Raw genomic sequence first — 27,889 nt, forward strand, 5'->3', positions numbered from 1 at the left:
CACATCTCAACCCTCGCATGAGAGAGAGAGAGAGAGAGAGAGAGAAAAAAAAACAGTGCCAAATAAAACGCTAAAAAGGAAAGAAGTAGCAAAGGTGACATTCCTTTGCCGGCTCCTTGGAAGGAACGGGGCCCCCACTCCGACGTCGTTTCTGCGGAGCTGTTGTTGCCTCTGACTGCGTTAATAACAAAAAAACCGGGAGCCTCATTAGAGGGATGAATGCCGCGAAATGGCAGTGAAGCGGACAGTTCCTTTCTGCGCAGCTAACAATTATCTCTCAATTAGGGCTAACCACGGGAGGCCTCGGTGGTGAGCGAGCGAGCGAGCGAGTGGGTGGATGGGAACAGGAGAGATATATATCCTTCGAGTCACAGTGGAAAATCTACTTGCAGAAATTGGCTTTAAATCGGTAACCTTTCTCTCCACCCCTACATGGGTCGAATATATATATATATATAGATATGTAAAATAATAATCCCTGCATTTCCTAAAAACAACAAAATATAAAATTCAAAGGGTGAGGTTTGCAACCGAGACAGTGCAACTATTGTTAAATCTTTGTCAACGTGAGGCTTTTTTTTTAGAAACAATGTCCACGACCGGGGTTTAGTTCGTAGTAAAACTTAAAATGTCGTTGATTTAAATCCTCGTTGTCGTGGTCGATTTTGACATAATGAGAAGTATTTAGTGACTTTAATATCATAAGAGGGAGTTTTGGAAGGTGGATTTTTGCTGGAGCCGCCGGGACACGGTCTTTTTAACCACAATTTGAACTGACATAGCAGCTTTCACACAGAATGGACAACGCAGCTCGCAAAGGTGTTGGGGGACAACAGGCAACAGGCAACAGGCAAGAGCTGGAGGTTGCAAACCCAAGACACGATTAAAGAGATCGATATTCAAGGGTTTCGGACGTAGAGAGAGAAAGCCCAAGTGGGAGGATTTGGAGAGGTTTGAGTTTGGTTTGGGTTATATTGGATTTGGGATTGAGTTAAATTAAGGGGTCTACATTGTTTTATATTAGGGTCATAATGAGTTTCATCTGATATAGAGGTTATTTGATGGGTTTATTACATCGAGGCTCGACTGTGCAAACTCCCCGCTTGTCGGCCTCCCCAACTCCTCCCTCCTCGGGCTGCAGAGCATCCAGAACTCTACAGCCCGTGTCCTCTCCTGCAATAGGCTCCACGGCTCTATCGTCCTCACCCAACTCCACGGCTTCCCGTCACACAGAGGATACAGTTCAAGATCCTGGTCCTCCAAAGGCCTCCACGGTCTTGCTCCCCCCCCCTCCCCCCCACCCCACCTCTCCAACCTCCTAACCCCCTACCATCCTGTTCGCTCCCTCCGCTCAGCGGGCTCTGGCCTGCTTCACGGCCCCCGCCTCGCTCGCCCCACTATCGGCGAGCGGGCTTTCTGCCATTCTGCCCCCACCCTCTGGAACTCCATCCCGCAGTCCCTCCATCTCGCCCCCTCCCTCGCCACCTTCAAGACCCACCCCAAGACCCTCCTCTTCGACTGTGCTTTCGACCTCTCTGCTTCCTCCCTCTGCCCTCCCCCATCCGGACCCTCAGCTCAGGTCCGTAACTCTCTCTGTCCAACGCTGTGGGACGTCCTCCTCTGACGTGAAAGGCGGTCATTATAAATGGGTTTGGGGCTGATTTAGGGATTGTATTGGGATCAGAGGTCTGATTTAGAGGGTACATTGGGTCTGACGGCCGCACTCACTGCCGCCCCCCTGTGGCGGTTATTGGGGTTTATATGGGAGGGGTTGTGGGGGAGGGGGGTGGGGGTGTGTGTGGGTGTGTGTGTGTGGGGGTGTGTGTTGGTGTGTGTATGTGTGGGGGTGTGTGTGTGGGTGTGTGGGGGGGGGTGTGTGTGTGGGGTGTGTGTGTGGGGGGGGGTGTGTGTGTGTGGGTGTGTGTGTGGGGGGGGGGTGTGTGTGTGTGGGTGTGTGTGTGGGGGGGGGGGTGTGTGTGTGGGTGTGTGTGGGGGGTGTGGGGGGTGTGTGGGTGTGGGGGGTGTGTGTGTGGGGGTGTGTGTGTGGGGGTGTGTGGGGGGGGGGGGTGTGTGTGGTGTGTGTGCTGGGGGGGGGTGTGTGTGTGGGTGTTGTGTGGGGGTGGGGTGGGGTGTGTGTGTGGGGGTGTGTGTGGTGTGTGGTGTGGGGTGTGTGGGGGGGATGTGGGGGGGTGGGGGGTGGGGGAGGTGTGTGGGTGTGTGTGTGGTGGTGGTGGGGAGGGGGAGGGGGGAGGGGGGGCTCTGGCTGCTGTGCTCACTGCCGCCCCCTGTGGAGGCGCCGGTACTGCAGGGGGCGGGGCGGGGCGGAGAGGGGGCGGCGCGGGGCCGAGCGGAGCGGAGCGGAGCGGAGCCGCCCCTTCCCTCCCGGAACAGGAGGCCCGAGTCTCGGCGGGCGCGGGACTCCCGGAGCGGTGAGTGGGCGCAGCCCTCCCCCCCCCCCCCCCCCCCCTCCCGCTCTCCGGTGGCCTCGGCCCCGGGGCTCGAGCCGCGGCCTTCCCGGCGCTGCGGCCTCTGACCGACCGCCTGGGCCTCGATTTGACTCCCACCCCGACTCCGGGTGTCTCCCTCACAGCAAAGCCTCTGTCCCTCTCCCCCTCTCTCTCACTCCCCCCTTTCTCTCTCACTCCCCTCTCTCACTCCCCTCCCCCCTCTCTCACTCCCCCCCCCCCCCTCTCACTCCCCCTCTCTCTCACTCCCCCCTCTCCCTCACTCCCCCCTCTCTCACTCCCCCCTCTCTCACTCCCCCCCCTCTCCTCACTCCCCCTCTCTCTCTCACTCCCCCTCTCTCTCACTCCCCCCTCCTCACTCCCCCCTCTCTCACTCCCCCTCTCCCCCCCTCTCTCTCTCACTCCCCCCTCTCTCTCTCTCTCCCCCTCTCACACTCCCCCTCTCCCTCACTCCCTCTCTCTCTCTCACTCCCCCCCTCTCTCTCACTCCCCCCTCCTCCCCCCTCTCCTCACTCCCCCCTCTCTACTCCCCCCTCTCTCTCACTCCCCCCTCTCTCTCCCCCCCCCTCTCACTCCCCCCCTCTCTCCTCCCCCCTCTCTCACTCCCCCTCTCTCACTCCCCCTCTCTCACTCCCCCTCTCTCCTCCCCCCCCCCCCTCACTCCCCCTCTCACTCCCCCCCCCCCTCACTCCCCCTCTCTCTCACTCCCCCCTCTCTCACTCCCCCCTCTCACTCCCCCTCTCACTCCCCCCTCTCTCTCACTCCCCCCCCCCCCCCTCTCCTCTCACTCCCCCTCTCTCTCACTCCCCCTCTCTCTCACTCCCCCTCTCTCTCACTCCCCCCCTCCCCCTCTCTCACTCCCCCTCTCTCTCACTCCCCTCCTCCCCTCTCTCACTCCCCCCCCTCACTCCCCCCCCTCTCTCACTCCCCCCTCTCTCTCACTCCCCCTTTCTCTCTCACTCCCCCTCCCCCCTCTCACCCCCCCCCCCGCCCCCCCTTTTACTCTCTCTCTGAAAATGTTCAGTTAACATAAAAAAAACTTTTATCTGCATTTTATTGCTGTTAATCCTCATTATACTGCCCCTTCTCTCCTTTTTTTAACCCCCCCCCCCCCCCCCCCCGGAAGAACATTTGCATTTAGGATTAAATATATTAATATAATTATATATTATTATTAATATTATTTGATCCTAAATGCAATTTTTTTCCCTCCTTTTTTTCTAATGGGGGTAAAAAAATATATCAAATCACTTCCCCCATTGTTTCACAAAAAACTCTTTATTTTTGATTCGATGGTGTGATTTTTATATTCCTTCCTCCGCCCCAAATCCACCCACACACTCCCCAACTATTTTCCCTGTGTGGGTGTCCGTTTTTCCGCCAATTGGTAAGTTGTGGCCGCGAATAGCATTTTCAATCACAGCGAAACGCTCGGTTTCTCTCCATTCCTTCGCCCTCTCTCCCTTTCCAGACTTCACGCGGCTGAATGAGTTTTATGGGCAAGTTTACACTCGAGTGTTTTATGGGGTTTTTTGGGGGTCAGGTTTCGCCGTCTTTTGCTAATTTCACGGGTTCCGCGCGAAGAACTTGGTGTTTTTTTTAAATATAGCTGTAATGGTAATAATAATAATAGTAATAATAATCGTTGCACTTGATGTAGCGCCTTGTTAAAGCGCTTCACAGAATACGCTGTAAAGTGTGTATTTGTGGGGAAAAAATAATGTCACCGTGTGACAAAGCGCTTCCCAGTAATTACTGTCGGGTGGAGCGACTGTAGGAAAAAATGCGGCAACCGGTTATGAACGGAAAAGAACCAACAATCCGACTGGGATCCAATGTCGTGGGACATTGGTGGCAGCAAGTTGGCCTGCCCTCGAAATGCACAGTTACTCCACTTTACAGGAAAGTGGAAGCACTTGGAGATGTCCTCCCGATGTAAAAGGCGCTGTACCGATTGCAAGGATTAATTACCGCCGTTATTGCTTCGTGCGAAATCTCTGATGCTGTTTCCAACTCGTCATTTCAAATGCAGCACTAAGTGTTCGAGCGCTGTCCGTTGGGGGGGACAGCATCAGCCACTCGCACTGCGTCGCGCTGCCCTGAACACGGATTGTGAAGTGCTTTCCTCGGCGGTGATGTTTTTCGGAGCTAATGATGCCCGTCAGGTCGAGAGTTCTCCCCGGGTTTAGTCTCTGATCAGACGCGGCTGAACTGTCTTCCAGGCAATGCCCTTTTGTTCTCCGTTGTAGAATGGGCGTAGCAAAAACAACAACTTGTGCTCAAACGGGACCCTTTGTGTCGGATAACGTCTCAGACTGGTGACGGGGTGGGGTGGGGGGTGGGGGGGGGGAGGAAAGCGTGGTCAAAAGAGAGAGGTTTTTAGGAGGGTTTTGAAAGCAGGAAGAGCAGCGACGAGACAAAGGGATGGGATTTGGGGAAGGGGGTTCAGCAAATTGGGGGCTCGAAGGCTTGGCCATGGTGGTGAGGCGGAGGTGACGAGGGATGTGTGGGCGGCGTGAGTTTGGGGAGCAGAGAGGTGTGAGCTGGAGGAGGCTTCAGAGACAGGGCGGGCGGGCAAGAACATGGAGGGATTTTCAGGGAGAATCTTCAAATTGATTCCCTGTGGGGTGGTGGGTGAGCCAGCGGATGAGATAATTAACAATAATCCTTGCATCTGATATAGAGCCCCATCGCGTGCTCGAGACGTCTCAAAACGCTCCGCATAATACAGTGTAAAGTGAATTGGCTGTACTTTGTGGGCGAGGTGGGGGTGAAGTAGCACAATTATCACGTGTGTTGCACGATCGAAAGTTCGCGTGAGGATTTGTGCGTGTCCTGAAAACCTTAGGAACGAGCAGACAAGACCGGTGATTCTCTTCTTTCGACGTCAGTGTGTCATTCTGGTTAAAATTGGTAGCAAAATCTCCGGGTAAGAAGGTTGTGGATTCACGTCTGTGGTCTGAGCTGACAATCCAGAACAGTGCTGGGGGATAAGGGGACAAATCGTTGGCTGCATTGTCGGAGGTGTCATCTTGCGGATGAAGTGTTAAACTGAGGCCACCATCGACTTGTTCGGGTGGATGTTAAATATCCCAAAGCCCGATTCAAATAGAGAAGGGAATTTCTCCCGGTTGGTTGTCCCCCAGATTAATCAGTCAGTCACCTTGTGTGTAAACGACTGCTGGGTTTGCCTTCGAGAACGGTCACTTCACTCGACAGTCATTACCTGTGAAGCATTTTGAGACGCTTCTACGTGGGAAGGTGGCGCAGAGAACGTTCTATCGCTGGATTTTGCTGTCGAGCAAAGCTTCTGAAATTCTCCAGCCGGGTTGTGGGATTTGTTCCCCCTCCTTAACCCGGGAGCACCGAGGCCGGTTGCGCGGCGCCCCCGGGCTCGCTCAGCACCCACTGAGAATGGATCCTGCAACCTTCTGTGCGAGAGACGACCTAAATTAAACTGCCCTGGTTCTGGCAGAGCAGCTTGCAGTAGCGCTCATTAACGAGGGAAAATATAACGAAGGCCGAAACGAGATAGGAAATGAACCCTGCCAGATATATATACACACACATATATATAATTTATACATATATAAATAGAAACGTTTGAGTGCTTTGAGGAATCTGTTGTTACGAGGTTTACTGGTGCAAAGGCCTCCCATTTATTTATTTACACGCGCTTTTTAAACCCGCACGGCACTCACACGTGTGTCTGAGACAATGGGGAATAAGTTCCACTGTCGCTTTAATTAGACATCGCTCGGCAAGCATCTGCGGGGAAGCTGAATGCTCCATTGTACTTTGTGGAAGCCACACATCCTTACACTAAACCACACTCCCTGTGATGTCCGCGTAAAAATATGTCAGATTTCATGGAGAGGAAATCCTAGTGGAAAGCAAACAGTGAGGAGGTGGGGGTAGCATGTGTGGGAGGTGAAGGGGGGGGGGGAGAGAGAGAGGAAGAGGAGGTAATGATGAACTCACAAAAACCAGCCTGTAATCTGTTACTGAGGCTCGGCGATCTTTGAGACATCCTCTCGACATTAAATACCAAAATATACGTTGTATTTAAAATGATTCTTCCCCCCTCTCCGCTCCACCACTCTCCCATTTAGCTTTTGTGAGAATTACTTTGCTCGGCGACTGCTGAACATTTAACGTGTGAATCGTGGGATTCAAATTAACACACAAACACACACACACATATATATGTTATATACTTAACTGTGCTCATGTCAACCTGGTTGAACCTGGAAGCACTCAAGCCCGCAGTTCGCATGAGGCAGTGACTTTGCCAAAGGGCTTGTGTTCAGTGATGTCCATGATCAGCCCTCAGTTCCACTTTATAATCATTGCATCCTGTGGGTGTAACTGAGGCAGATCGCTGACTGTCCTCAGGTCAGTAACTTGACTGCATCAGTCGAGTTCTGGAAGTGTCCTTAACCTTTTAAGCACTGACCCCCTTTCATTGTTAAGCTCCTTCCTGATGTTTGATCTGAACGCAGGAAATTTCGACCATTACGCGGGGGGGGGGGGGGGACATTTGAACAAACCAAATTAATATACGCCACAGCCAGGTATTTGAGTGGTTATGGTATTTCTATACAGTGCATTAACTCATTCCTCCAATTTTTCACCAATTGATCATTTGGTACCACTGATTAATTTTTTCTTATAAAAATCCAGGAAAAAGGCAGAAATGTAGCTCAGCTTTTATCTGTATTAGACTTCATTTGCCAGTTATCAGCTCATGTGATAATAATTATAATAATAATCCTTTAACAATATAAATATATATTATAAATAATAATAACATTCCTTGCGTTTGATATAGCTCCTTTTTCACATCTTCGAGACGTCTCAAAGCGCTTCACAGAATATACTGTAAAGTAAATTCACTGTATATTTTGTGGCTGAAACCAAACGTAAATGTATATCTGATACAAATGTGTAATATTTAATAATTTAAATGTATAATATTTAATATAAATACATAATATATTATAAATATTTAATAATGTAGTATGCACTACAACACAGAGGTGCTTTCGACAGCGTTTCTTTAATACATCCTCCTGAACTTTTCCACCCCTTTTTACCCCTCTTTAATGGCAAAAAGGGGATGGCAAAGTTCAGGCGGGTGTATTTACCTCTTGGCTTTGTACCTGGGCCCCACGCTCGAACCTTGTAAAATATCCATCTCCAATGGCTGCTGCATCTCTGCAGTGGAGAAGGATAAGGAATAAACTGACAGGTGATGGTCTTCAGGCCCATGGAGGGTTAAGGTAGGGCAAATCCTAATAGATTATTTCCACTGGTCAGAGTCCTTAAAAAAAATCCATGCTGGTCATGGAAGGAAATTGAAGGGGAGGGGTGGTGGGGGGGGAGTGGGGGTGGAGATTGTTTGCATAGAGCACGGCTGGAATGTGGAATTCGCTGCCACAAGCCGTCGCTGAGACAGAGCCGAACATTTCCTTTGAAAGAAGGTTCAAGATAAAAGGGGTTCAAGAAGAAAAGGTATCGGGGAGCGAGCAGGAGCGCGGGACTAGGTTTGGGAGGTGTCTTTTGTGGTGAAAAACGGCAGCGCTGACTCGCTGCCCTGTTTCCGTGCTGTAATATGCTGCGATTCTGCCGTTCTCGCCCTTGAAATGGTTAGCCATTAGAGAACTGGCTTTTCCCGATCCCCTGGGGTGGTGTCAACTGCGTTTGCAGCTGCTCGTCTTCATAAGGTCATCGGACATTTTCGATCCCAGCGTAAAGCTGAAGCAGAGATTTGTTTTCATGGCTTTATCTTCGACTCTTGACTGGCACTGTATGTATATATTTGTTTAATTAAGCGCTCCGAGATGCCATCTGGCGTGAAGGCCACTATATAAACGCCAGTTATTGCAATTCACCCACAAAATACACACACAGTCGATCCACTTCACAGTATATCCTGTGATGCGCTGCGAGGCGTCGCGACCACGTGATCAGGCATCTGTATTGAATGCAAGGATTATTATTATAATTATATTGGCTGTGTTTTTCCAGGGCTGTCTTTATTTAACAGTCCACGACACTTTCGAAGGATGCCTAAAAACTGTTACGAAGCTAATAACCTTAGCTCCCATCTCCATAGTGCTGCATTGTATTGTCTGTCCGAGACACAGTGCCAGGAGTGACTGTACTGAGATCCTGTAGCTGTGCTGTACATTGTATTGATGTCTATATTCCGATTATGTTCCAGTGTAAAATGGAAATATCCCAGGGCTGTCTTTCACCTTCAGATACACCAACACTAGTAAAGCCTGACTTAGACTCCGAGACTGAACGTCTTTTCTTTCTTCCCCGCCCCACCCTCTGCTCTCGTCTCCTGTGATGGATGCTGAGGGTTTGAAAACACGAGCAGCCTCATACATCTTTAACACGCGCAGAAATTCTGCCGGTTAATCCACTCAGTGAGAGCCTGCAATATTACAGGAATGCAGGAAAACAGGAATAGTAGGAGGCCATTCAGCCAATGTTCTTCCAGTTTCTGATCTTATTAATCCCAATAACCTGCCCTTTCACCATTTTAATATCTCAAGCATTTGTCTGTTTCTCCTTTAAAAATCCCGACCGGTTCCACCACCACGGTTTTCAGGGCCTGAACATTTCCTATCTTCACCTTCGAATATACCTGTTCCCCGTGGATTCAAAGTGCTGAGCTTACATTACAACTCCGTTGTTAGCTCTAACCTTACAAACTCGTCTAAGGGACGGACGAAGGGGAAAACTACTTGGCTCAGTGTCACTGTGGGAGTTTAATCTTTGCTGTGACGAGACTGATTGATATAATGGACCTGGGTTAAGGGGAGGAGGAGAAAGAAACAGGGTGAGGCTGATTATACGCAGTAGCAGCCCTGACTGGAAAGTCCGTGGGCGAGGACAGGATTGGCAGTATTTGTGCTCAGATTGGTTTCCTCGCCATACGTGCAGACTGTCTAAACTTAGAAGGTAAAGTGGCCCTGTGAGTGGAGGGTCTCTATTGGAACCTCAGCATGAATTAGCACTTTCAGGAGAGGAGGGAATCGAGGGGGCGAGGGGGCGGGGGGGGGAGTTGAGTGAAAATGCAGTGCTCAGACTGTGTTCCCCCAACAAAGGTTAGCGGAGCCGCTTCAGAGTTTGGATCGTAAATGTTGTACTGAATTGATTTGGCACAGAACCCGTTATGTTACGTATGCGGAATATCTCGAGACCCCATGTTCGGAGGCATTTACTTTACAGTTCATGGTTTTACTATTGGATCTTCAAAGCCCTCCGAGACTCCGTCCGGAGTGAAAGCTGTTATATAAATGCAAGTTGTTGTTGTTGTTGTTGTAAAGTGCTGTTGTGTTTTTAAGTGTTTAGAATATGTTGGGAAACTGGCAACCTTGAGGGTTATTGGCAACCTACAAGGCATTTTGGCATTCATGTGAGACTGGGAGACCTTGTTCCTTCTTCCCTCTGCTCCTGAAGGAGACTAGAAGCCATTATTTCTGGACAGCCAGACTGCGGACAGTGTAATGCAAGATCTTCCTGTTTTTACTTACCAGTTATCACGTGGAGACAAAAAAACGATAAGCATCTTTGCCTATTAGTGCAGTTGCCTGGACTGACTGTGATCTATGTTGATGTGGTTGTAGCAGCGTTAGCGTTAGATATCTGAGCAGTGGATGAGAAAGCGGCACAAATAGGTATTGATTTCTCATTTCCATACCGAAGTGTACGGTACCACTGCCTTCGGAGCGAGGGGTCAGCCAGCCAGGGTAATCGTTGTAACACCAGCTTGCTTTCCTGTAGCAGCTATTGCAGGAGTAGGCGCGTTCTTAAGTGTTTTACGGAATGAGATTAACAACACCGGATGACATTTACACGGCGCCTTTCACGTCGGGAGGGCGTCCCAAGGCACTGGACAGTCAGGGATTTGGACCCGAGCCTGGGGGTTGGGATCAGGTGGGGTTCAGGGCAGGAAGAGTAGGGGTAGGGGGATGACCGAAGGCACGGTCGAAGAGGAGGCGCTTGAGACGGGCCTCGAAGGAGGCAAGGGAGGAGGCGAGGCGAAGTGACTGTGAGATGGAGTTGGGGCAGAGGATGGGAGCAGAGAGGCTGAAAGCTCGGCCGCTGATGGTGGGGTGGGCTGGGTGGAGGACATGGAGCAGGTTTTGGTGACTTATTGTTTGTTGTCAGCAAAGCGCGGAAGTACACTATATTGTACACGGATGTTTTCGAAACCTGTCTTGGGATCTTTACTGCTTGTCCGAGCTCAGACTGTGTAACATCTCATCCAAAGGACACATCTCTGAAGCTGATGCGCTCGTTTCTGCTCCAGTTTATTTCCACTGTGTTGACTGTAGCCTCTGACTGTCAAGCAACTGTGCTTTATTTTTCGCTCAAGATGCCTCGCGGGATTACCAGCACGTACTCCAGGAGCTCTCAGATTCAGCGGCCACTTCGCCGCTGCAGACGTGTTAACTTGAGGCCAATGAAATCAATTATAATTTGCTCCAGTGAATTAGCACTGGAGGGCTGGGTTGGCCCGTGATGTGCAAGAATCGCGCTGGACAAATGAGGCCAAAAATAACACACGACTGTATCATACACTGTGTTATACTTCTGAGAAATGAACTCACTCGAGCCACTTTGTCACTATGACGTTTGGGGCTTTTCGCCAACAAAAAGCCTGCGGACGGCAAAGGCTCTTCAGTTGCAAAGTGTTGGGCCGGGAGGGAGGGGGACACAGAGCTCTGTCAGTGTAGCACGAAGCAGAAGAGAGGTAGTCTTGGAAGTCTTGGATCGGGGCAGCTACAGAGGAATTATTGGTCTTAATCGGAAGGGTTGCAATAAGACAACGACTTGCATTTACGTGGCGCCTCTCACGCGGGAGAGCGTCCCAGAAACCTCGACAGTGGCAGAACACGACACTGAGCTGGCAGGAGGGTTTGGGGGGGACGGGGACGGGGACGGGAGGTGACAGCCGGAATCAATGTGTTGAGGTCAGGCCTTCCAAGTTTTTTTTTCTGCATGAAATTGTTAGGTGACTGTCCCCGGGTGTCCTGCAGTTCTCAAGAGATCACTTCTTGTTGAGCCCAGATGTGCTTCTCGGGAGCAATGCTTTGCTTTTGAAAAATACCCCGATTTGAGGCTTGATCCCACAAAACCTCCCAACCCAAAGGCGTGTGTGCTACGCACTATTATTGCTGAGTGCTGCAGTCCTGCAAGTTGACGCTGTGATGACTCGTGTTCAACTCCATGGCTCCCACGGTTTTACATTGGTGAGAGGTTTGGAAATTTGGTGACGTGTTGCTTAGGATTTTTCCCTGCGTGGTGTACTATGAATGTACCATCGCACATCATATGAATCGGTTCGAACTGCAAGTCTTTGTACTCGCACAATTCGATGGACGTAATTGTGCTGGTCACGAGCTAGACTTATTTTTGGTCAAGGTTCCCGATCGCACCAAAAATATACCAGGAGAATACTGTTAATAATAATGCTAACCGCAATATTATTCTTAAAACAGCAGCCCCTGCTACGCTCCTGATAGCTGCTGGGGATTTTGCTGACCATTAAATAAGGGGAGGAATAACGACCCCGAGGAAGGAACATCTGAAATAAGACTCCTCTGTGCCGGGTGATTGAACGTTAAAAAGTGCTCAGGGGAAAGCAGGTGTTTTCATTATCGTAGTGATTAAAGGAAAGTTACTTCAGTGCAAGTTTCAAAATTGCCAGATTACGTTGCCAGATTCCCTCCCTTTCTTCTTTGCTTCATTTCTCTCCCCTCAGGTCTCCTCTCCTCCCCCAGGTGCTTTCTCTCTCTCTCTCTCTCTCTCTGTCGCGCTAGCGTAATAATCCATACCCCCAATACCTCAGCTGAGCTGTCGTTCCTCATGGATGATTCGAGGGTCAGAAAGCACTTTGAGAAATGGGTCAGGATTGAGGACTTCGGGGTCATGAAATTGTTCCTGCAGCTGATGTAGAATTACTCGTGTCAATTCATAAAATGAACGTTTCCATATTATGACGGTTTGTGGGACGCTGCTGTGCGCGATTGGCTGCCGCGTTTCGCCCACAAAATACAGTCGATCCACTTCACAGCATATCCTGTGAAGCACTTTGAGGCATCTCAACAATGTCATAAAGTGCTGTATTCACTGCAAAGGATTATTATTATTATATTATTACTATTACCTCAATGTTCGGGTTGGAGGTTGTTGTGGGGGTTGGAAATACTCCATTGGTTTTTATTTGCACTATAACCATTCCAGCTCGCTTTCTATAGTGCAATTGTAGGAACTGCCCCGCTTGAATGGTTTTATAGCAAGCTCTAAAAATAACCAAACCTGTTCCCGAGAGAGTCATTTTGTGTATGGACCGTGTCTTCCAGAAGTCTGTTCTCCAGCATTGCCTGCAGTCCAAACACTTGTGGCATTCAGAGAGCTGCCTGGAGTCTTGGTTTTAAGATGCACGTAACTGAGGTTGAAGGTTGTTGCTCGTCGCCCCTTTCTTTTTCCCCCCGAGGTACTGGATGCCCTCTGGCACAACATCACCCCAAGTAGCTTATGTTAGGGCTAAATGGTGAGTTATTCAACCCTGGTTTTTGCTGCAGTTTTTGTGCAGTAACTTCAACCCGAGTGCCATTCTTCACAGATGCCTCCAGTCCCAAGACTGAGTGTGCAAAACTTCTGTCATGGGTGGAGAAAATGTGTCCTTCATAATACGCGTTTCGCCCACAAAGTATAGTCAATTCGCTTTACAGTATATTCTTGAAGCGCTTTGAGACATCTCGGAGACGCAATGAGGCGCTGTATCAAATGCAAGGATTATTATCTCTCTCTCTCTCCTATAATAGAGTAACCGGAGTTGGGCAGATGAATCGTGACAGCGCCTCCGGGAAGACTCCCGAGGAGATGTACATTCAGCAGAAAGTGCGAGTCCTGCTGATGTTGAGAAAGATGGGATCAAACGTAAGTACCACCCGCATGTTACTGTCCACAGAGAGTGCACGGACCACAGACCAGGTTTTTTTTTAAGCCGTTATACATACCAGTTTGGGTAGGAATGCTGATCTGTGTTTAACAATCTGATTCGTTTGCAGACAGGCTGCAATTCCCTGACTGTCCAGCTCCTTGGGATGTCTTCCCGGCATTATACAAATAGTTTATGAACGTGAATTTATTCCAATAAAAGGGCCACACTAACTTTCCGTTTGTCAGAATTAAGGTTGTGCACGTTGTTTGTACTGAGACATTGGTAGTCTACATTTTCGTCTCATTGACCACTTTATACATAAATATTTCAAGCCTTTTATAACGTTCACAGGTACTAGTGCTGTGTGCAGTGACCGTTTCTGTAGGCAAATGCAACAGACACATTCTGCACACTGAAAGGTCCCACAGAGAATTGCCAGTTTATCTGTATGATGATTGTCGGCCAGGACACTGAGCAAATAACGTCTGAATAACGTCATGAGGTCTTTGAGTCACTCATTACCATATTTCCCGTGAAGCACATTGCGACGTCCTTCTGACGTGAAAGGCGCTCTATCAAAATGTAAGCTTATTTATTATCGCCCTGGAGATAGGATTTTCAGATTGACACCACTTCCAAAAGACAGCACCTCTGACAATACAGCTCTCTAGTCATGTTCCTGTGTAACTGTGAAAACTACTTTCTTTCCCCTCGATTTTGTTTTTCTTTCCACTCGTTCTACTTAAGCGCTCCGAGCCTCTGCCCTGCGTGAAGGACTCTATATAAACACAAATCGTTGTTGTTTTTTATTCTCAAGGTTTCTGTTAATGCTTTAGACTTTTTGCAATAAAAAAAACACATTGAACTAACTCAGTCTTCACTATTGGCAATTGCCGGTGTGCCAATATTTTCACCGGATTGTTTCACTTGATTTTGGATCTGATCGAATGCTAAAGTTGTCCTTTATGTCTGCAATCTGCAGGTTTCATACTGAGCTATTCCTGTTGTGGAACATTTTGCAGGTGACTCTCTTTGACGACTGCCTTTGCTGCCATCTATTTGAGGATTGTAAAGATTGCGTCCAACCTTTAGAAATAGTCACGATGCGAGCGGCTTAAATGTCAGAATATTTTCCTTACGAGCACAGTGTCAAACCCATCTCTAAGCTACATTGAGCAAACCATGTAAATTGTATTATCCTTTTCCCAGTTGAGTTGGGAGTCTACTTGTATGAGCTGCAGTAGATAGAATTACGAAAGATTCTTGTTACCAGATTGCTAACCTGGAGCAAACTCCAGGACTTCATTCAACAACAGTCAGCATTTATATATCATTATTTGTCCCTTTTGCACATTTTTAAGATACAAAAAATAATAATAATAATCCTTGCATTTGCTATAGTGGCAAATCACGTCGTTGAATATATTCTAAAGTGGATTGACTGTATTATGTGGGCGAAACGCACCATGCTGACCCTTCTGATAGACCCTCCAAATCTCATTGCAACCAGATACGAAAGGAAATTCGATTGCATTTTGCGTGTTCAGTCTTTGAATGTAATTATCTTCTGAAAGAACAGGAGGTCTTTATACAGTCGAACCACTAATGACATTTCCTAAGATCATGGCAGATTTTATCATCTCATTTCCCTGCCTTTTCTCCATATCCCTTAATACCCTTATGACGTCATTTGAAGAATGGGAATGCACGTTTACAGGGAACAATAAAGAGTTTGGGATCAAAGTTGTTTAGCTCCAGTGGATGTTAGAACTGATGGGTGAAATGGCATAATGTCCTGTGATTGTCACTCTACAATATTAAATCCTTGGTTGATTTGTAAATTGTTAATATTGAAAATCCTTCAGTCCGGACTTTTCTTGAGGGTGGGGAGATAATTCCGTTTTTTGGTGTCCACTGCCGGTGGCTGTGCTTTCACCCACTACGCCCCAAACCTCTGGAACACTCTTCCTCTGTCCCCCCGCCTTGCCCCTTCCTTCCCCATCTTCAGATTGCGCCTGAGGGTCTTCCATTTCGACCGTGCTTACGGTCACTTCTCCCCGGCTCGCTGTCATGCTGCCCCTCTGTCAAGCGCTCTGGGACGCTATCCTGCGTGAGGGGTGCTATACAAATGCAGGTTGTTGCTTCTGTTGCACGTAAATAATGTTACTCTGCCATGTTCTAAAGCATCCATTTTCCCTGAAAACAGGAATGAAGAAACACAGGCTTCATATTGTGGGTTTAATCTTTGAAGATCAATTTCTTTTAAACATGAGGAATAAATCTCCTCTCTTAAAAAAACCGCATTTGCTATCCAATAAATTCCAACCCTTTGAATATATTCAATGGCTAGTTCATGTCAGTGTGGTTATCTTGTTAAAATAGATTTACTTCAATTACCGTGGAAATGTGAATTTTTTTTAGGTGCTTTTTGCAGTAAATGTCATATTCAAAATGCAAGCAATTACTCTAACAGCAGAAATTGTCGTCTTGCTATCTAGTGGACTCCCCGTAGCGTAGTGGTTTAATTTCCAGTCTAGGTGAAACCTTAGGCAACCTTCCTTACTCCACACACACGCCTCTATTTACCCAGCAGTAAATTGGAACCCAGTTGTTTGTGGGACGATTGTGGGACTTGATTGGGTCGTGATAAGGCGCTGTGTCAGATACAGGGATTATTATTGCTGTTACTAATTCAGATTTGGAAAGCCGGTTTCAGTGGCAGATGCCACCAATAGCCACAGCTATTCCTCACAGCACGGCTTCTCTCCTGTAACATTAGATGGTAAACCTTGAGCAGAGGCTCGGAGAAACCGAATAACTCACGCAAAAACATTTCACAGTTGCACTGCGGAATGAGAATGATCCCAGAAATCTGGTTTCCTCGGTGGGGCATCAAGCCCTGTGGATTCTAGACACACCTTCTCTTTTGACGGATAGCTCCCTGCTGTAAACTTGGAAAAGATCTCAAAAGGCTTTGAGCCTCGAACCAAAGATAACGACAACTTGCAATTGTGTAATGGCTTTCATGTCGACTAATAATAATAATAATCCTTGCATTCAATATAGTGCCTTGTCACGTCTTCGAGACGTTTCAAAAGCACTTCGCAGAATACACTGTAAAGTGAATTGACTGTATTTTATGTGGCCGAAAGTCTTTAAAGTAATGTCTTAAAGTGCTTCACAAAAACTGCTGGACGCCTGAGCAGCAAGAGCTTGCATTTATATAGCGCCCCTCGCACAGGGTAGTTCCCAGAGCGCTTGAGCAGGGAGGTGTGAGGGATACGGTTAGTGCGTCAAAAGCGACTGGGCTTTTGGATTGGCTTCTTGTGGTTACAGCCAGCAACACTTTCTTCCCAGCTCAGCATCAAGCACCGACTTTGTTCGACTCTTCCCAAGTTGCTGCACTGTGTGAAGGGTGCGACACAACTGCAAGTCGTTGGTGTAACCTTGTATTGTCGGTCGATTCCTCCTGGGTGGGACTGGGCGCTCACCGCTGGACAATTGGAATTTATTCTGAGGTTGATTTAAGGTGCAGTGACCCCGCAGAAAAAGTTTTCTTTTGTGGGACTTGTTCTGTTCACGTGTAGTAACTGTTTCTGTAGGAATGCGGGGCAGCTGTTTTGCAAGCAGCAATGCCCTACAAACAGCGATACGATAGGTGCCTGATCAGATTTTTATCTGGTGGCTTGTTGGCCCGGAACCCTTACGATCAGGTTGACGAGACCTTGGTTTAACATCTCATCTGAAGGTTGGCACCTCCTCTGGTGTAGTGCGTTGGCGCCTCAGCCTGGACTCTGAGCTGAGTTCCAAAGCCCCGACCGTCCAGCGCCTTGAGACGTCCTCCTGACGTTGTTGTCGAGTCCAGGGGTGGGGGCTGGAACTCACAATCCTTTGTCTCCGAAGCGAGAGAGCGACCAGCTAAGCCAAGCTGACACCTGAACACAGCTACAGCTGGTGTGCTGTACCACACCACACCCGCACTTACACCACCAGTGAACAGAATGTCACAGCAGCTGTGACAGGCGGCCGTGGAAGACTCTGTGCATTTCCTTCAGGCATCGCAATCGAGAGCGAGGTCCTGCGTTGCTTTTCCTGAGGGCTGCAGCACAATTTAAACCGTTGGATAAATTGACCTCTTCGACACGGGGCTGATTGACCTGACATCCATCGCGGGTCTGACTGACCATAAATAATAATTAATATATAAATAAATAATTATTATTATGAATAGGCTTCAGGGTCCTGTCTGTTCGCGGGTTGGTAGGTGGGTGAGTGAGACTGTAATCCATCTGAGGAAAAGCTGCACCGTGCGTTTCCTTGGGAAAACGTTTGTAATAACAATAATAATAATCCCGGCATTTGATAATAGCGCCTTATCACGTCATTGAGACGTCTCAAAACGCTTCATAGGATAAACTGTAAAGTTTCACCCGCAAAACATACAGTCAGTTCACTTTACAGTATATCCTGCGAAGCGGTTTGAGACGTCTCGAAGTCGTGATAAGGCGCTATATCAAATGCAAGGATTATTATCATCAGAGTGGATTGACTGTATTTTGTGGGCGCAAGTACTGCAGCACAGCAGCTCAGTCCTGTGGTTATAATCACAGAACCGGCTGTGAATGTGCCTTGTGAGGCGAATAACACAGTGACAGCAACACACATACCCACAGATGGCTGGGGGTGGGGAACCTGGAAGGGAAATCGACCTGCACACCAGCTTGCTGCCAGCTGGGAGCAGCATTGGCTCAGGAGCAAGTCAACTGCGGGTCTCGGGTGAGGTATCAATGACCAGGTTTGCTCGTCTGATATCAAGGTGTCAGTGCTGGACAAAATTTACTCTAGATTTAATTCCTCCACCCCCACCCCTCGCAACGTTTCGTGGATCCCATGAATTAATCTGCTTTTAATTTTCCCGAAGCCATAAGCGCAGTTGGGTCACTGCTGTTGAAGTGGGGCTTAGTTGAGAGTAAGTGACTGAAGACCAAGCCTAAGCCTGTGTCTCTGCCTCGGGATTTGGGGGTGAGGAAGAGAGAAGGAGAATTGGAGGACAAAAAAAAAAAGCCCTTGAGTTCACTTTCAGCTGTGCGAAACATTTGTGCTCTGCTGCAGCCTCAGCTTGAGGGTTTTCTGCAGACGTTATGCCAAGCGAATAATTAGCCACTACACTTTGCAGTATTTTGCGCCTTGGGATGTACTCCTGACGCGAAAGGCGCTATCAGATGTAACTTATGGTCTCTCTTTGCCTTGAGTGATTTGGGGAATAAAATCCCGGTTCTTTATTTTCACAGCTTACTCCAAGTGAAGAAGCTTTTCTACGCACCTACTCAGGTGTAGTGAGCAGCCAACTTAGCCAACTTCCACAGCACCCGATTGATCAAGGTGAGTGCCCACGATTTGGATGTTCACGAGTAATAATGGCAGATGTCTAATTCCGCTTCTATGCAGCATTGTGGTTTCCGGCGATTCTGGAGTCCCAAAAGCCGAAATAACAATCCTTGCATTTGATACAGCGCCTTATCACGTCTTCGAAGACGCCTCAAAGTGCTTCACAGGACATACGGTAAAGTGAATTGACTGTATATTTCGTGGGTGAAAAGGTTTGTGGGCGAAAGCGGTTTTACGTGTTTGGTTCTGGTAGCACATCAAGACTGTTCCAACCCCGAACGTCGGTTCCTATCCAGTCTTATGGCCTAACTTGCCCAAAGTGGCGCGAACCAGCTCTGCCTCGGGTACATCTTGACAGCTGGCGTAAAAGTTTCTGCCCCTGGAAGTTTTTGTTCTGAACCTTAGGAGGTGCTGTACGTCTTGACATCCTGCATTGGGGGAGGGTGGGGTTCAGCTTCCACTGGTTGGTACAGTACTGAACTTGTACCAAAGATGGTAGCTGCTTTTTAAAAAAATATAAAGCCTTGGTGTAGGTTTTCGAGGCTGTTCACTCGCTTGATAGTTGCGAGGTCGCTGAATTATACCATCCACACTCCGGTTTCTTTCTTGCCCTCTTTCTCCCTCCCTCCCTCCCTCCCCACCAAAAAATAATAAATCACTCGAAAGCTCATAAGATGATTGAGCACTTGCTTCCATGCAGGACAATCAATGGTAAATCTCAAGGTCACTGGAAACCTAGGAGTGAGTGTACAGGATTTCAAGACGATTGCTGTGTTTAGTCGATCTCGCTAGTCCCAAAGTAAAATAAAACACTAAATCTGCACCCCACCACCTCTCTCTCTCTCTCTCTCACACACATATTTAATTCAAAGTTATTTCTAGACTGCTATATAATTCCCTCTTTATTTTTGTTGATATAATCTGGCTCGACCTCCTCCCTCATTACTTTATTCCATACATCCGTCCCTCTCTGTGGAAAATGTTAGAGGAATAATAATAATCCTTGCATTTGATATAGTGCTTTTCACGTCTTTGGGACGTCTCAAAGCTCTTCACAGAATATACTGTAAAGTGAACTGTATATTTGTGGGCGAAACGCGGCAGCCAATTGCGCACAGTAGCGTCCCACAAACAACCATGGATTGAAATGACCAATTCTTTCTTTTTTTTTTGAGGGATTATTATGAGGCGTGTGGAGTAAGGAAACTTGGCCAAGGTTTCGCCCTGACCTGCCGGGAATTGAACCCGGTGTCTCGCTTGCAAAGCGATGTCTCAACGATGTGATCAGGCGCCATATCAAATGCAAGGATTATTATCATCACCATGACTCTAATCTCCAACAAGACCCCAGATTTCTCCTCTATGTTGAGCAAAATTATGATTGCGTCACTGCTGGCGTGGCAGTGACTCTTGTTTAATGCTCCTGTGGGTGTAGGCTTTCTTGGAAAGGCTGACTGACATGCACCCACTTGCTCGTGGGTGAGTCGAGGCTTAAATAAGGTGCAGCACAGTCCTGCAGAAGGCAGCTGACTGAGGCAAAGTAGCTCGTGATTAGGTAACCAAAGGGTGAGGCTTGAAAAGGCCCTTTGTATAGCTCTTTCTGAAGGCTTTAATTTCAAGCTAATTTGCAGATCAACATTGCGTGCGTTAGCTGATTCTGGCATCGCAGTGTGTATGTCCTCCTGCAGGTCACTAGATGGAGCCTCCCATCTTAAATCGGGCGGCTGGTGCCTGGAATGGCACCTCAAGAGGAGAGTCGTGTGTGTGGCAGTGTTATGGGGGGGAGGAGCGGTTGGGGGGGTGGGAGAGAGAGAGAGAGAAAGAGAGAGACAGGGGTTTTAGAGTCCTGGTTATCGTATATAGCGCCGTCCGTGCAGGATAGCATCACTGCGCTGAGCAGCCTTGCTGTTCTTGCTACCCATCACAGTGTCCAGGGATATTGACTTTGACTTAGACGTTTTTGCTATCTTCTGCTCGTGGGATTCAAACAAGTTGCAGCTACAAAACCTACAGTCAATTCACTGTATAGTATGGAAGACATCTAGAAAAGGCTCTAGCAAATCGAGGATTATTATTATTATTCATTACAATTTTAATTGCACTTAGCTGGAAATTTTGGCTCGCTAGACTGAATCTCTCTCTCTCCCCCTCACCCACCCACAATCCATTAGTCCGGCTAGCCAGGGATATGAGTAAATGTAAAGAGTGTCCTGCGTTATCTTTGGTATGGGCTGGGATGTACCAGGCTTATAATTAGGCTGTTGCTTTCCTTGACTCACCGTCTTCTCTCCCATTGAACTGAAACTACTGTACGTTAAAGCTTTAGTTTCCTGTTCATTCATACAGGATGTATCTGGCCATACAAAAAAAAGGAAGAAATCTGTTACCTCTCAGGAGCAATAATGGCCTTGAGAGTCATGGAGGAATTAACTTGAGATCTAATCAAGTTCCTTCACTCACGGTTCCATCATTAATAATGCTTGCATTATTTGGTATAACCAAGTAAGATCTGAAATTCCGTCCAGTCTTAACCACGTAAAATTATTTTGTGTCCAGTTTTAAGATCAGACAGATTTGTGGAAAATACTTAAATTCAATCTGATTTTGGAATCTGTATTTATTTTTAAGACTTTTAAAAAAAAAGCAATCCTTGCATTTGATACAGCGCCTTAAACAGATTGACCGTGTATTTTGTGGGCGATGCGTGGCAGCCAATTATTGAAACTTAACAATTCCAATTCCGTTTCGCCCACAAAATATACAGTCGATTCACTTTACATTATAGTCTGAAGCGCTTTGAGACGTCTCGAAGACTTGACAAGGCGCTATATCAAATGCAAGGATTATTACTCCCAGTTGATTGTTTCTGCAGCATCTTGTCAAAGTTTGTACATCGGCCTTTTATTCATTTCAAAACCAGTGAAAACCTGAGGATGATACATTGTCACCTGAAGGCATGTTCAAGTCCTGACACTGCTACCCCCCCAGTAGCATCCTGAGACGCTGCTACTTTGATCTGCTTGTTGCCAGCCAGCGACCCGATTACACTAGGTGTGGAAGCCGTCCTTGAACGTGAAATGAACACCGTCTGTCTTCAGCTGAAGTAACCATGGCTTGCTGTTTCAAAGTGCTTTGTTTGCACAAGAAATGCAGGTGCAGGTTTGAAACAAGCCTGGATTTATACACTGCGTACCTTATTGAGCTCGTGTGAAGCTGTTCAACTTGAGAGCACTTATGGATTGCATCCATCTGCCAGCCCACCTGGTTACACTCCATTCTCTCGTGTAGTCACATTACTGCACGTAGTCTATAGCCCTGAGATCTGACTCGTGGCAGGGATGAGGCATTGTTTGCAATGGCAGCAGGATCAACATGGGTACTAGCAACTCACACGCAAACACAGGTGGAGTCCTGTAGCTCTGTGGTTGGAGCACATGCCTTCACAAGCGGGAGACCTCGGTTCGATTCCCGGGCGGGGCGAAACGTTGAGCAAGTTTCCTTACTCCACACGCCTCTATTTACCTAGCAGTTAGTAGGAACCTGGTTGCTCGTCAACAGACGGGTTATAAATTGGTCACTCAATCCACGGCTGTTTGTGGGGACGCCGCTGTGCACAATTGGCTGCCGTGTTTTCGCCCACAACAAAGTCAATTCACTTTACGGTATGTTATGTGAAGCGCTTTGAGACGACTCAAAGGCGTGATAAGGCGCTATATCAATGCGAGTATTATTATAACACGTGTGCACACACAAAAAAAAAAAGCTAACTGTTCATTGAATAATCAGCCTGGGAGCATGCTTTCAAGATTCTATGAAAGACATTTGCGGTTTACAAATGCACCATGAAACCACTTGAAGTCACAACCCAGCAAGTGATTTTTTCTCCAAAATATGAATTAGCGGTGTTATTCTAGTTGGGACTCTGCACTGATATAACATTGCCGAGTATTAAACAAGGAGCGATGTGAAGCCAGGCAAGAGGACATTCCAGAATAGCATTGTTTATCTTTTTTTAAACAAATGCACTGATTTTCAAACAAATGTGAATGAATTCACGTTGGGTGGATAAAAGACTTGTGTTTGCCCTGGTGTTTATCTTCACCTAAACCTCCTCATCGCTGCCCCATATCTACCCTTTTGTACTCTGTTTCAGAAAGCTATCTTAACTCCCTTTCAACCTAGTGTATCAATACTACCTCAACCATGACAAATGTGGGGTTATCATTTTAGTTTGTGATCACACACACACCACAATACGCACTCACAGACAATCTTCCTGGAGACATGAGATCAGGATGCATTCACAGAGACTGGAAACGGCAATTGCAGTTAAGTGGTCTAGCCTTTCTGTGCAGTCATCTTTCCAATACTCCTGCCAGCTCTCTCTCTCTCGGCGCTGTGGGTTCAGAGTTGGCATGTCTCTCCCATATGGCCACGTAACTGTTTCTGACTTGTAGTAGCACCTCATACAGTGGCAGCTGTGAACACTGACCATTGAAGTTTAATCGACACAGTTGTCTTTCTAGGATTCACTAGGGCTGTCCGATTCTTTATAAATAACATAACTCACCCTGTCATTAGCCCCTGACCCAATTATTTAGGAGAGTTTTAGCAGCCGGGTATCTTCACACGTGGAAACCCATCGCCATGATTCAAAGGATCCAAACAACAATAATAATAATAGTAATCCTTGCATTTGATACAGCACCTTATCACATCTTTGAGACATCTCAAAGCGCTTCACAGAATAAACTCTTAAGTGAATGGACTATATTTTGGGGCAAAACACAGCAGCCAATTGTGCTGTGCACAGCAGAGTCCCACAAACAGCCGTGAATTGAATGACTAAACTGTTAAAATTTATTTTGAAGGATTATTACCCCCGGAAAAGCGATCCGCGAATCGACTAACAGCCGGGTTCCTATTTACTGCTAGATAAACAGAGGTGCGTGGAGTAAGGAAACTTGCCCAACATTTCGCCCTGCCCGGGAATCGAACCCGAGTCCTGTAGCTCAACCACTGAGCTACCGGACCCCGCAAGACTGAGAGTTGCACATTAGCTTGCTGCTTATGAGTGGAAATGTCCCTTGTCTGGGTTGATATGCACTCTCTCTCCTCCGGAGAGATGTACTTGCTTACGTATTTCCATGCCTAATTAGGCATTTGGTGCAAACATCATGAAGCTCAAAATGGAACGAGGAGAGAAGCATATTACACTATCCATTTGTCAAGTGACGACACAAGATTGTGACTCCATAAGAAGAAATCCAGAATGTTTGAGGGATTAAACACCCGTTTAATTATTCTATTTTTTTCCCTAACTATCCACTAGGATTTTGGGGGTAATCTCCCACCCCCCAATCCCCGCCTGTGCTTGGTTTGACACTTCTACAGCTTCAGTGTTGTCAAGTTAACTTGATTTTTCTATTTCATTTCTACTTGTGCACTTCACGAATCAGCTGCACAGACTTGAGATGACAAGTCTGGACCCACGCACTCCTGTGGGGGACTATGATTGCATCGGGTGTATTATTAGCTGCTCTTAGTTTAAAAGAAAGAAAGAGCAAGTGACGTGTCAATGTTACAGCTGCTGTCTGCTCTGGCCCAGAGTGTGGGCGATATCTGACTGAACGTTACACAAAATTACAGTCATTAATTAGATTCTCCACAGACGAGAGCTGAGAACTGTTCGCCAATTTGCTCTCTTTGCTGAAATCAGCCTGCAGGCAGCCAGTTTTTGCCCCACCCTCCACAGTTTCTTTCTATTTTAGCCCCGCTATTCGATAGGGATAATAATTAATATTCCGGTGAAGGGTGGGGGATAATAAACTATTCCTGCCTTTATTAACGTGTCCACACAGAACAACTCCTGTTAGAAATTGCAAAATGTGGAACTGCAAAAAAAAAAAAAGCTTTGAACTTCTTGGGCTGAACTTAATTTTAACTAAATTCCAGCTGTGAACTTTTCAAAGATTCGGAAAACGCCTTGCTTGGGGCCGTGATATTTTTATTGTTAAAACACAGTACATAGTTTCAACTTGCACGGCCCCGAAATGGCGTGCGCGGCTCAAAGTGTTCACTTGCAAACACACAGTCACTACACTTTACAGTGAATCTCATTTGAATATTTAAAGGGGGCGATAACAAATCGCATTTCTAATGGTACCTTTCATGTCGTGAGGACGTCCCAAGGTGCTGGACAATCGAGGGTTTCCACCCTATTAAATCAGGACAGTAATAATAATAATATGCTTGTATTTGATATAGCGTTTCAAAGGGTTTCAAGTGCAGCAAACGGTGCAAGTTAACGATGTAGAAAGAGTGCAATGCAACTCTTTATCTCTAGTGATTTGCAATCTGGTTTTCAGGAGATAGTGACATTTTAAAACCCACGTGGATCAAGAAGTGTGAAGCCTTTCTGGAGATTTGTGCCAACTCAGTAGACACTGACCGGTTTTATGCATCGAGACATTGGAGTCACTGCAGCAACAATTCCCATCAGTGAACACCCTCTCCTGTAGAAAGACACAACAACAACAACAAGATTACGCAGCAACACTTAAGAACTTTATAATAATAATCTTGCATTTGATATAGCGCTGTTCGCGTCATCGCTTTAAAGCGGTGCTTTCATGTGCGAAGGAAGGCAGCAGGAAACACCAGGGTCGTGAAGGACGATTTGAGCACGAGCACCAGGAAATAATTCTTCAGACTGAGCAACAGCAACACATTACAGTTGTATAGCGCCTTTCACGTCAGGAGGAAGGGAGTTTTTCCTGATGTCCTGACCATCAATCTCCCAAGTGCAATTGGCCATTCACTGCCATAGGACATTGCTGATGTTCATAATTGGCTGCCGAGTTCGCCTACAAAATAAACAGTCACTACACTTCACAGTAAATCCTGTGAAGCACTTTGAGACTTTATTTATAATTAATCTGAATCTCTCTCTTTTGATATCCAGCTAGAAAGAGAACGGGTGTATCAATAATAATAATAATGATGATCCTTGCATTTGATACTGCGCCTTATCAGGTCGTTGTGACGTCTCAAAGCGCTTCACAGGATATACTGTGAAGTGTAGTAACTGTGTTCCACAAACAGTCGTGGATTTGTTTACGTGTTTGCTTACGTAGTGCACTGCTTCCAACCTGCCATGTTTCCCCGGTTTCTTCTTGTGCTAAATGTATTCATTTATTTTGTGTAAAAGAAAAATCATGGTCATTTCTTTTAAACCTTGTAGGAGCGGAGGACGTTGTAATGGCTTTCTCGAGACAAGAAGCAGAGGACAGGAGGCAATGAAATGGAAAGGTGACTGATGGTCGGGGTGGGGTGAAGGGGAGAGGGAGGGTGGGGGAGGAGGCGAAGGGGGCAACAAGGTTCAGGAAGACGTCAAGGTATTGCGGAGTGCCCCCCGCGTGTTGCCCGCCATCTCGTGCACTGCGGGGTCACGCCCTCCCCCCCACCCCCAACGTCTGTGGCGATCAATCGACGGATATTCTCAACCGGAACTGCCTCTGACTGCCCAGGAGAGAGAGAGAGAGGGAGAAGAAAATTTGCTTCCATTTCCGACGGGCGGACAGAAGGGATCCTCTGTCATCTTTGCGTTTGGGGTTTTGTTGTGTGCGCGAACACGCGCGTGTATGTGTGTTGTTTTCGAGTACGTTAAAGCCGTTCCCGAACTATCACTCTCGACAGCCCAGCACGTGACTGAAGGTTGATTTGCTGTTGTGTGCAGCCCTCCTCATCCCCCTTCTCCCTCCCCACTCCCTCCACCACCACCTCTGCTCCCTCTCTCCCTCCCCACCTCTTGTGTCCTACCTGTGCGTAGCTTTCCTACTCCACTGTTGCAGATGACGCACTGTTTTGCCAGTTTGTGCCGTGAGGAACTCGGGAGATTTTACAATCACGTCCGTGTGTACAGGTGCCAGGAGCTGCCTGCCAGGAAGCAACACTAGTGGCAACAAATCAATGGTTGAATTTTTTTTTTAATTTAATTTAAATATCTTAGGTGTTACCGCGACTAGTTTAGATCTTTTTGTGTGCGTGTGTGTGTTTTTTTTTAAAAAAAGGCAATTAACCTCTTTTTAAGGAAGAAAGCGTGTTATTTTTATTGTAATACCATAGACAATCTGTGTTTCATTTGTGTTTGGCGACCAAATTGTATTCGAATGGCTTCTGCTTTTTTTTTTTCCTCTCCCCACCCCTCTCTTTTATCCCTCTTTAAGAAACTTTTTAAAAAAAGATTTCGACGCGAACAGAAAAGTTTACTAAACTTAACACTGATTTCCACACTGCCACAGCACAAAGCGAGCGCGTAATTTTTTTGTGTGTGCGTGTGTGTTTTTTTTGCAAAGCAAGCAGCCTCTAACGCCAAGGGATTTGAGGCGTAAGGGGAAAAAAAAGCTCAGAAACCCCGGTGGAGGGAATCTGGTTGGAATGAGCTCACTTTGGCTTCTTAATGGGATGCAGTTGCTGAGGTAACCCAGCCAGTGATGGCATCGTCAACCCAGGAGACCTCTGATCAACCATTTCAAAATAGCTTCACGAGGCTTTCAACGCTGAAACCTTGATGTGCACAAAAGGGATGGTTCCACGTATAGGGACAGGAGGAGGCCATTCAGCCGCTCAAGCCCGTCCTGTTCCTGTCATTCTATGAGATCGTGGCTGACTCCAGTTACCCGCCTTTGCCCCATATCCCGTGATACCCTGACCTGCCAATTTTTTTTATCTGAAAAAAACTGACTTCTTGTTACTGATCTCTTCCTCCGCGTATGTGTGAGCATGTGTATATGCGTGTGTTGCTTCAGAAATGTTGAACTCCCCCCCCCCCCCCCCTTTACACATACACACACACCCTCGGCTATTTTGATATCACCCACGTTTCGTGAAAAGCTGAAGGCTCGTTGTTCAGAGAACTTGTACCTCTTTGCATGCTTCTAGGACTGTTCACTCCTTTCCGAACAGTCTGGTTTTCCAATCTGCAACGATTGATTTTTTTTTTAAATCTACGTTTTTAAGGTTTTCGGGAAGTTCGCTGGTATTTCTAATTCAGTCGTGCCCCAAA

At 47.2% G+C, this 27,889-nt stretch overlaps 1 protein-coding gene across 5 annotated transcripts; it reads left to right on the forward strand.

Annotated features, from left to right (window-relative positions):
* The first annotated feature begins 939 nt into the window (after window positions 1–939).
* ctnnbip1 (catenin, beta interacting protein 1) lies at window positions 940–27,885 on the forward strand. 5 transcript variants are annotated; one of them, XM_007902132.2, is made up of 4 exons: window positions 940–951; window positions 13,316–13,430; window positions 18,726–18,816; window positions 26,066–27,885. In XM_007902132.2, the coding sequence occupies exons 2-4, from the start codon at window positions 13,335–13,337 to the stop codon at window positions 26,122–26,124; spliced, it is 246 nt and encodes an 81-aa protein (XP_007900323.2). In that variant the 5' UTR covers window positions 940–951; window positions 13,316–13,334; the 3' UTR covers window positions 26,125–27,885. The 5 variants fall into 5 exon arrangements, with proteins under 5 accessions (XP_007900323.2, XP_042199638.1, XP_042199639.1 ...); XM_042343704.1 differs by lacking the exon at window positions 940–951 and adding an exon at window positions 2,320–2,429; XM_042343705.1 differs by lacking the exon at window positions 940–951 and adding an exon at window positions 7,858–7,979.
* Window positions 27,886–27,889: the final 4 nt, after the last annotated feature.

The sequence above is a fragment of the Callorhinchus milii genome, unplaced genomic scaffold (assembly GCF_018977255.1).
Source record: "Callorhinchus milii isolate IMCB2004 unplaced genomic scaffold, IMCB_Cmil_1.0 Scaffold24, whole genome shotgun sequence".
Classification (NCBI taxonomy): Eukaryota; Metazoa; Chordata; class Chondrichthyes; order Chimaeriformes; family Callorhinchidae; genus Callorhinchus; species Callorhinchus milii.

Excerpts from the sequence above, each read along its gene's own strand:
- ctnnbip1 (XM_007902132.2), top strand. The coding sequence starts at position 13,335 with ATGAATCGTGACAGCGCCTCCGGGAAGACTCCCGAGGAGATGTACATT. Across the intron at positions 13,431-18,725 it reads TGAGAAAGATGGGATCAAAC|CTTACTCCAAGTGAAGAAGC; the intron begins GTAAGTACCACC and ends TTATTTTCACAG. Across the intron at positions 18,817-26,065 it reads ACAGCACCCGATTGATCAAG|GAGCGGAGGACGTTGTAATG; the intron begins GTGAGTGCCCAC and ends TAAACCTTGTAG.